The sequence below is a fragment of the Chelmon rostratus genome, chromosome 17, assembly GCF_017976325.1.
Source record: "Chelmon rostratus isolate fCheRos1 chromosome 17, fCheRos1.pri, whole genome shotgun sequence".
NCBI lineage: Eukaryota > Metazoa > Chordata > Actinopteri > Chaetodontiformes > Chaetodontidae > Chelmon > Chelmon rostratus.
The window spans coordinates 2618747-2629378 of NC_055674.1; the positions used below are offsets into that span (position 1 = coordinate 2618747).

General features: G+C 44.3%; 1 protein-coding gene across 4 annotated transcripts in view; it reads right to left on the minus strand.

Moving 5' to 3' along the window:
• LOC121621388 (protein shisa-6) overlaps positions 1–9675 on the minus strand; it is a 74401-nt gene extending 64726 nt beyond the window's left edge. For 3 of the 4 annotated variants that reach the window (XM_041957831.1, XM_041957830.1, XM_041957829.1), the window contains exons 1-2: positions 9116–9672; positions 3372–3529 (exon numbers count right to left, since the gene is read on the minus strand). In XM_041957831.1, coding sequence (XP_041813765.1) covers positions 3372–3529; positions 9116–9672 — 715 coding nt within the window. Of the gene's footprint in view, positions 1–3371; positions 3530–9115 lie in introns of all 4 variants that reach the window. The other variant, XM_041957828.1, reaches the window with a different exon arrangement.
• Positions 9676–10632: the final 957 nt, after the last annotated feature.

Consider the following 10632-nt stretch of genomic DNA (forward strand, 5'->3'; position numbering starts at 1 on the left):
GTCACCTGAAAATTGGCCTCATGTCATTTTCTAGTGAACTTCTGCAGGGTTTTAAGCGTCAAAATGAACCCGGTGGCTGTGAGTGTCCTCCAGAAATGATTCCATTCTGTCTGCAAAGTGTGGAAGACATTTGTCACCTGTTTTCACAGCGTTGTAAAACCTTTAAAGCACAAAACGAGAGAACACGACAGGACTCTGGGAAATTGAAGTGATAGTGCTCGCTCTAGGACAATTCTGGACAAGTGCCATCCACGCCGCAAGACACATTTCATCAGCAACACATCGAGGTATAAGATCTGTTCTGGAACATCGAGTGGGACGAGTTTGATTTAAAATCCAGAAATCCACCATCATCTGCCTCTTATGTTGTCAAGGTCAGTTTTTATCACTGAAAGTGTGTATCAAAGGTGTCATAAAAACGATTAAAAAGAGGAAATGAGCAACACCAGTATATTTTCTTTTACGCTGCTACATCTGTGTTCCACAAAAACTCTACTAAAATCTGTTGTTACTCTCAGATCCGAACCACAAGATGGTTTCAGACCGAAGAAGTGGTGAAGCTGCTGGCTGCCCTCATAAGAGCCGCCTTAAAAAGCTGAAGTGGTTCATTTTCTCTTCCCAACCTCTTATCTCTGACCCACTATCCTGTCCCTAATGGGAAACATCATGAGGTCAAAGAGGAGAATTTATAAGAAAAAGACGCTCGCTTTTGCCAGATAGGTGGACTGCATCTTTCAGAAAAGGACATGAACAAACAATATGGACTGGAAACGGGTTTTTATATGAACCTTTATTCATTCATATCAGGACCTCGAGACCTCTGAAAGCATGAAACCTTGAATTATCCTTGAAGTACAAAAACTCATGTCTGTTTTTGTTCGGTAAGCAGTCAACTATCTAGCTCATGAATTTTTATTTATTAAAATAAATAAAGGCTGATATAAAATGAAAAGGAAGTTGTACTCCTATAATATAGAAAAAGAAGGCCCTTTAAATAAAATCATAAACACAAAATAAACTCTAAAGGTCAAACTTGTATGCAATTTGTCTACTCAGCTGACCTTTCATAAAAACAGAGGCATCATCTGCATATTGCATATCTACAATAATTCTTTTATAAGGGAGGGTGATTTAACAAAACCTTTTCTTTAGTCGTGAACCCTTAACCTTTTTATAAACTTAATTCTATAAACCAAGTTTTAACCCTTAATCAGCTCTCTGAAGAAGAAAAACAAAATGTGAGTCTATAACCTAAATAGGTCTTCATAGAAGTAAGGCTCAGAGACGAGCAAAATGTCTGATTACAGACACATGCACACAAAAGCTCAGGGGACATGAAGCAATCACAGACTCACACGCTGTAGTAGCAGTCATAGCTTGAGCTAAATGTGTATAACAACCAGAAGTCGCATTATAAATATGAGCTTTGACCATTTCTACACTCCTTTTTCTTTTTTTTAAATTCACATCACTGTTGTCATAAATTTGTCATGAAATCTGAGTCACGCCTTCCCTGGAGTGCCTCCATCCCCGCTTGGACAACCTCCACCCTCCTCTCTGAAGCCTTCTCCATCCAAAAGCATTCACCCTGGCACTGTGGTGTCCTGGTACTGTTCACCCAGCAAACAATAGGGGGCTAATATGACACAGGTTGGACAATTAAGACATCTTTTCCGTGGGCGTTATCAGAGGACGGACAACATAACAGTGTGTGAGTGTGTGACTCACACAGAGGAATAATCTTTGCTCTGTGTTTGCTCTGTGAAACAGAGGCAGTGTGCTCTATGGAAGCTATGAGTGCACAGCAGTTAGCACCAGGCTAAGCCACTATTAGCTCCCATTGTTGCATTTTTTAAAGTGTCTTTAATGAAAAGTCCTATTTCCAACTATCTAAAAGGCCAGATCCTGTTCAGTGTTGTCATACTTCATGATGTACTTTTCAGAAATGTGATTTATGTGGATAGATTTTAAAACCTGTTGCATTTTATTTGGAATCGGTTTGGAGTTTGCTTTGGTGTTCGTGTGCTGCTTCAACAAGACGTTAGTCAGTTTGGCGAGTACGGTGACATGTCTTTCTTGTGCTTTCTGCAGATGAAGTTTAAGTTCCTTCAGGTGGCGCTCAGGACCAGATTAACACATTAGCTGGCCTTCGGGGCACAAATGAGCTGTGGCCTCAAACTGACGGCGTTATTTCTAATCACAATATATCGTGGTAAAATATTCTCTCAGTGGTGCATGCAGGAAAAATAAAATAAATTCAATTACCACACGGTGAACATGGAGAGCTGGGGTCTCTTGAAGGTTTGGGGCCCTGGGGCCCATTTTGCCCAGGTGATAATGCAGTTTTAGTGGCACTATTTTCTCTCTTTAGCTCCAGTGGCTTTTTACTTCTGCAGCTAGCTACTCTTCTCGTCCCTCTTTTGCTTTCAGTCTTCAGTAAACTTTGATAAACCTTGTAGATTCTGGATTTTCTGAATTGAACTGAATCCCACACACGCTGTATGTTTCAGACTGAATTACTGCTGCGTTACAGGTGATGGATAATTAAAGATTCTATCTAAAACTCGGAGGAATTTACGTTGGGGATCGTAACGTTAAGGACAACCTCGCTGATTTAGTTGCAAAATCTAACTGCAACCCAAAACCCTCCAAGCTCTCAGGTGATGTTTTAAAACTTGACAAAGTTCAAAGTTGAGTGTGAAAACATCAGCAAGCTGCTAATAGAGAGTAATAAGGGGGACGTAGAACAAGAATTTTGGTTAAAAACCAGTTAAATAGCCATTCTGCTGCAGAAAAGTGAGAAAATCAGCTCACATCCTGCAGCTGAGAGCAGTCTCAGCTCTCCTCTGACACATTTCCTCCATGTTGGGTGGTGGTGGTGGTGGTGGTGGTGGTGGAGAGAGGGGTGGAGGCAGGGTGACACAAATCTGGGACACCATACTAGGGCAGTTAGCAAACGAGCTGATCCCTGGAGCAGGGATCTGGAGACCGACTGGATAAAAGTAGGAGGAAGAAGCGTTGCACGACAGAATTATCTCCGGACAAAAAGCTTGCGTCTCGCGCAGAACTTGATAATTTGCATCTCAATTCTGAGGCAACGCTGAGTAGGCTTACGGGACGGCGTGGGGGAGACTCAGCCAGGGTCTTATGTAATTCAATATATATCTCCTCATGAGGGGAAAAGCTGAAGATTAACAGCCCGTCCATCTATTTCAGTGGGTGTCAGTCAAATGTTGTGGCAGATTTATGAAAGCGCAGGGGGTCTCTTAAGCTTGACACCATCGTAGTAATATAAAGTTGGATTCTTTTAAGTGGACATGCAGTGAAAGCAACACATGAAACCAGTCCTTCAAACATGCCTGGTCACCTACCGTGGTTTGACGCCTTGGCGTGGACAGGTGTGTAATGATTCTTCGAGGTTCTGACCGGCGTCTCGTCTTTGGGCGACCCATCAATCGCTGCCATGTTTTCATGCTCGTACTGAGATATTGGAACTGGTCCTTGTTGCCTCAGAATGTCTGCCAGGGCTCTGAAATCACACAAGTGAAGAAAAAAAATGCTTAAACTGAAACGTTTTTCTTTTCCAATTACCAACATTTTTTCCCTCCTCGCCAAACCCCCCCTCAAAGGTCTTCCTAATTTATTTAGCAACAGCTCCAATTTGAATCATAGACGTTTGGAGCAAAGCGGAGAGGAAATCCTAATTACACGCAGAGTCACAGGGGAGTTAGGGAGTTTCAATAGCGCGGTACACAAGGTACAGACAAGTCCTATTATGTGTGCCGGACTCAAGCTCACGGCCCATTTATTAAGAGTTAAGTCAGTGTCTCCTGTTTGAAGCCACAAAATAAAAGCGATATTTCACCAACACCACTTCCAGCCTTTGGAGGCTCTGTGACAGTGTGAGGCGGACCGCCGTTTCCTTAAAGGAAATGAAAGGGCAACTTAACTGTGTCAATGTCAACCTAAAGCAACCACACAGTCCACTTTTCCATAACTCTGTGACTTTGGGAGATATACAGTGTATTAATAGCATTTCCCTTCCAGGATGAGCACACTTTAGCCGTTTCTTTTACGCAGACAGAGGCGACCTGATTTTGTGTTGTCCCAGTTGGCTGGCGTCGAGTGCAGCGGCAGCAGCTATAGTAGTTTGCAGGAACAGGCCCGACTTTTAACATATGTTTTTTTTAAGGAAGAATCTGGGCTGGGAAACACAACTACAGCGGTACAAAAGACTTCTGCATGCGATCAAGTCAGAAGCAGGACAATCCTAATAGAGCTCGATCGATTATGAACGGTACTGATGCAGAAAAGATATCGGCCAGTTCTCTTAACTCATTATAAATTAATTTATCTTATTTTTTTTTATCTTATATTATCTTTAGAAACAAACGCAGTTTTATAAGACAATGTTTTAATAAGAAGTCATTTAAAATCAGCTGGAGACCATTTGGTCACCCCCTCGTCCTGAGCTGAGACCAACGAATAAGCACAGGAACACAAGGAGTCAACAAATCTGTCATATATTCTGGTGAATAAAAAACATTTATTGCCTCGAAAGGCAGCAATGAGATTTTAAAGTGAATGCAGAACCAAAGAGGTATAAAGTGGCTCAGGGGGAGCTCGTAAAGTGAAAACAACAATGGGCCAAAAACTATTAAAAACTCATCAGTGAGTCACATTGTTGCATTGCACTGTAGTTTATTCTATTCTCAGTCCTATACATTATCATACACACATCATCCTGCTGCTACCGCAGTTCCTCGAATGGCCACTGGGGCCAAAAGTGAGTCAGTCCCCATAGACCTCCATGTTAAAATGAACAACTTTACAGCCCGGAACAAAACACGGGTTTGGTCTCTGTTCATGACAATTTTACAGAGATGAATTTTTATATAACTCACTCTTTTAAATTATATTATGCTTTAAAGTTCTGCATGATTATGGGAATGGCTGCTTTGAGTGACAGCTAGCCGCTAGGTTTCAGCAACCAGGCTTCATTTGGCCCGCCTCAGCCAATGATGGCGTCTGCCGTCACTAGCCGTGTTTCCATGAAGGTGTTTTTATGCACATTTGGAAACGTTGCATTCAAAAAAAAGCTTGACTGAAAGGGCTGCATTCAAAAAAAACTTCCTCGATTTCCAGAAAAAGTCTTTGCGCTCACTTGAGCTGGTTTTTCCACCTTCACCGAAGAAGTTCTGACGTAGCCAACGTAGCTCACATGACTGATCAGCAGTTTCTGCTGCAAAAGCACAAGAGCCAAAGAGGAGAAGGAAGAAGAAGAAGCTGTTTCCACTGTTGTCGTCTTCCTGGATATTCCTATAACGCTCTTCATCTTCATCATCTGCGAAACGTAACTTATACCACCAACTTCTGACGAAACTACACTTTGAATAGTCTTGTTTATTCACTCCAATCCAGTTTATGGAAATACGCCTAATTCACATTTTCTTAGTTTTTTTTTTTTTTGCAATGTTTCAAAATTTCACTTACATTTATTTTGACAATAGGTGGAAACACGGCGACTGTCACTGAACTTCACGATGGCTCTTCAGAAACCTGTGGGTGACGTCACTACGTCCATGTTTTACACAGTCTATGATCACTAGAGCACCAGGTGTGGATTCATCTGCTGCTGAAATAGTCCCTAACAAATGCACTTTTTCCTCCTGTTTGATCAACATTTACAAAAACTACAGATCCCAGCTAGAAAACAACTCAAAAAACAGGAAATTTAGAAAATTAAACCTTGTATTTTCAGCAGAAACCAAACGGGCGCCGACAATGGAGGGAAATACTGAGACACGGACTCACACATCGTTGCTTTCTTGTTTTCAGCAGCCTGTAAGATTAGATGATGTCTGACAACAGAGTGATCGATCTGATCCAAAACCAAACTAATCGCTCGTCATCGATCTCTAGTGGACAAACTGTGGAACGACGGTTTCTTCGGCCCTGCTGCACTGCTGTTCTTTACGGTCCAACATATTTGCTGATACCAGGATTTCTGTGATATGTTGAAATCAGCTCTGAATCCCACAAGCCGACTTCTTCTACAAACTTCAGCCTTTTTCCGTCACTTTTCCATTGAGCTCTGAGTTCTTCAGCTGCTATTCGTGCTCATTCAGTCGTCTCAAGTCGTCTTTCCTTTTAATTGGAGACCAGAGCATTATTCCCACCACCTAGCCGGCATGAATTGCATCTCGGTTTGCCCTGCAGAAGGTGATCAATACAGCCTGTTCACGTCGCTGGCTTTAGCTCTCACTCGGCATTTCTTGTGTTTTGGTGAAGGTCACAGACCGAACAGCAAAGGTCTGCCAGCAGCTCAGTATTCTGCTCGCAGTCCTGCCTCAGCCGCAGAGGTAAGAGTCTAAATTACATTAAAGAAGCACCGGAAATTAACGGAGAAGCTCCCACGTTTTGAGAGCGGACCCTTGCCAAATATAAAGCTAATCCCATGTTCCACTACTTCTTCTTGGTCACGGCTGTCAGCGTGAATGTCTGCTGCCAGCCTCTGAGGTCTATTCCAGCAGACATCATTACGACAGCTCTATGTGCCAAATGGTCGGTGAAAATAAACAAATCATAAAAGGAAGGGAAAAAGCCCACTATTGAGCACCCAGCAAGCCGTGCCTCCTCATTTAATCGACCCCTCTCTAAACTCTCACGGCCACCGCTCACATTGAAGCGGCGGCATTAAGCAGATCCACTTGAAAGTACGCCCCGTGGCCAGGATAGAAGTGCGCTAAGACGACATAAACTTCAGCATCTCCTCATTTCTCAGAGCGGAGATGGAGAAAGAGCTGCATCAGGAGCTTTTTTTTCTTCCTTTTGTGTCTGTTGTTTCACATAAAACAGGCCTCCTGAGCCCATATGGATATTAAAAGATGACTGTGCCAGCTCTCGAAAACACACTTATGGCGATCACTGGAGCTTGAATTGAATCTATAACTGATCTACTGAAAGAGCTCCTTTGTGTTGCTGTCAGGGCAAGAATTTATTTTTTTTTTTTTTTCCAGCCAGGATTGTGTCACCGTGTTTGCAAGAAAGCTGACTAATCTCTCCTGACATTTTCCAAGCAGCAGGCACCAAAGTTTAATGACCGAGCCATAACAATGCTCACTGATCGTTATATCTTTGAATCGATGCAGGACGTCAACCTCTGCTCTGTCCAGGGTGGATCCGGTTAATGGCAGGTGACTGAGGTGACTCTGATCAGAGCAGCGACGATGATTTTTTTCTGTACCAGCAGGTGGAAAACACACATGTAGACCTAACCCTGACTAAAGCCCGTTTATCCTTTATTATGCATTTTCAGTCCCTGCATGCATCACAGATAAAGACAGTTTTATTCCAGCCTTGTGTGCCTTGTGTGTGTACGTCGGGTTTCCGTGTGTTTCAACTGTGTGCAAAGCAGGATGAAAACATGCATCCTGACGACTGAGCTGCCCCCCAAAAAATAATGGTATTACCACACGATACACCAACCTTAACTTTCTACCAGAAACTGACAATTATTTTATTATAAATGAATAATTTACTCTACGAGACCTAAGAAAGCAGTGAAAACATCCCAAGCTGACGTCTTTAAATTATTTGCTTTGGGTTAAAAATAAGAAAAAGCATCAAATCCTCAGATTTTCAAAGCAAAAGCACCAAACGTTTGTCATTTTTGGTTGAAAAAATACAACTAATCAATTCTCATAATAGTTGCAGACTGATTTCCTGTCATTAATCAATGTTCTGATCATTTCAGCTCTAGTTAGGAGCTTTAAAGCACCTTTAAAGACCCCGATGACTCATTTTCTCTCTCGGGGGCAAAGGGTCTGACAGGAGCACTGAATGACCTGCCGACGTTCGAACGGTTCGTCACATGACGGGATCCTCATGTTTCGCTCTGCTTCACTCTGAAGTGGGCGTGGCTCACGTGGACAAAGGTGACGTCATGTGCTTCTGCGCACCAATCAGCGCCATTCGATTCCAAATGTGTTGACAGTCGTGGGCTTATTTGTTCCAGTCTCAGTGAAATCTGATCAAACCTCGGCCACACGTTTATCAAGAGTTTAACATTTAGATTGTCGCAAATATTCAACAATATCAAGACAAACTTCAGATTTGAAGCCAAAGCTTAAAGCTTGAAACCCTTCGGCTCACATCTCTCTGGAAAAACTGAAATCTCCACCATTTGTAGTGTGTAACCCAGCACCAACATGTCCACCAGCAGTCTTTAAATGCTGAGTTACGCCCATGAGCTGATTGTTTGAGCTGTTTTTGGGGCGTCAAAGGGAAGGCAGCGTACATGTTTCAGCAGATCCATGTGTGACAGAAATAACTCGGCGTTCAAACATCACTTGGGGTTCTGACGTTGGTAAAATGGGACCGTGCGCCTGTTCCTGGCATCAGTTTGCTCAGCTGGTGACTGAAATGGCCTCAGGATGCATTTTTTTGTGTTTGCTTTCACGCTCATTGAGCAATTCAGTGACCACCGTCAGCGCCTTGAGGATTTGAACAAATTGTGATGGTAGAGGAGACCACTCCCATCAGGGTGAACGTGATCACTCGTAAAGGCTTTCAGTGGCATTTAGTTTAGCCCTCTGGGGTTGAACGGGCATAAAATCCCACCCACTCGCCCTCCGGGGATTGACAGGGAATATAATATAGAAAGGTATCCTGACACTCTTTGACGGGGGGCTCTGGGGAGGACAGTAACAGCGTGTTTTAAAGGCCACCAGCTTGATTGAACCAGTGATACTGAGGCTGTAAGTTATGTAGGCTGATATAAGTCAGCTGGTTTTCATTGGAGGGAAATGTCAGTCATGTTTTTACAGAGCAGTAGATGTGTCAGTGCTGTGAGGTCTTCTTCTACATTTCATAGCAGTCTGATTAAACTCCAGATTGATTCAATATATTTTTTTCTTTAATGATAAGCCTGTGGTGTAGTGAGCACTAGAAACACACCTCCAGGAATATACGGGTGGTAACAGCCTCCACCCAAATCCTGTTTGCCCACTTAAGGCTGACACACCTTTATGGCGTGAAATCATGAGCTCTGGACACATTTTATTCTATTTTTCATCATCTGTGTGACAGACTGGAGTTTCAAGGGAAATCTTACCTGTGCACATTCATTTCCTGAGGCGGCTTGGTGGCTTTGTCATAGGCAACTTTAGCAGAAATCCCAATGGCGATGACGAGCGCCACGACCCCGCAGCTGATGTACACCGTGGTGTTGGTCTGGTCCAGCTCCGGATCGTACGTGTCACCTGTTGGCGCCGGGGAAGGGGGCTGGGTTTTGATCCAGTCCGGCGTGTTGTAGTTGGTGCAGCTCTTCTGCTCCAGCCGCTTCCCCCGGTCCGCGCAGCAGAAGCGCAGGAAGCAGCTGCCGCAGCAGAAGCGGTGGTCGGTGTTGTTGCAGGAGAACTCTTTGTCGTACTGCCCGCTCACGTCGTAGTAGCCCAGGCAGGTGTCGTGCTGGACCGAGGGAGCCTGGACCTGGGTGATCCTCCCCGGGACGACCGCGGCCAGCGGGACCGCAGTGGTGCTGCCGTTGACCTCCTTCACCTTTGGGTTCCTCCTCGGCGGGGTTTTGCTCTTTTTATTGGCGGTGGCGGCGCACAGGACATTCAGCGGGTCTAAGTAAATGAAAAGAAGCAGAAGGTGCTGTATCCCCATCATTTGAGGACGCGCTGGTGTTGGTTCTTCGGCCTCCACTCTCTTCTGTCGGTCTTTCTCTCGGAGTATCACTCTTCCACTTCTTACCGAGCGGAGCTTCTTGCGGGTTTCTTCATCGCAGGTACTCCTTTATGTGCCAAGCTTTCACTCACGGACTTTGACTGGCGGATTTTGCGCTCAGCAGACACACAAGGCATCTTCTGACTCTGCTGTCATCCAGCACAAAACCGGTCTTCTGCTTAAAGTTCGCTTTGGCTCAATGTCCTCTTTGATTTCTGCTGCAGAGACGCGATGGAGACCTGACGTCCTCCGGGGAAATCTGGCTGCTCTTCACCATGAGCTGTTGCTCCGGAGTGTGATGAAGCTCGGAGTGACACTGTGGAGAAGAAGCATTCAGTCGGTAACATAAGATTTCATGTCGGGCTCAGTGTGCGTGAGAAACTTGATCAATAAGCCGATCAGACAGGAAGACGATCTGATCGAACACTTTCAGCACCGCGGACAGCGCCCAAGTTTCCACCTTTCAGCACCACAAGTGAAATCAATTCAACCTTTTTCCGCTTTTATTCCACTTCAAACATAAAAACTGCGCTGTTTTACTAGAATTAGATCTAATCCGTGTTGTTGAGTCGCGGAGAGATTAAATAATAATAATAATAAAAACTGATCACCTCCTTCGCCTTTATTCAAGAAATAAACTTTATTTCTCCCGACTTCGTGAGAGGAAACGGAGCCGAAGTTAAAGTCTGTTTTCTAATGAGAGAAAGATTTGATGGAAGAAGAGAGAGGTGAGGAGGAGGAGGAGGAGGAGGAGGACTTACCGGGTTAACGGTGGCCGGTAACGGGCTTGTCTCAGCCGCTGCCACTGAATCAAAGCGCCTCAGCAAGACAAGAGGCGAGACCTCTCTCTCCTCTCCGGCCCGCCCCCCTCCACCTCTCTCTCTCTCTCTCTCCTCTCTC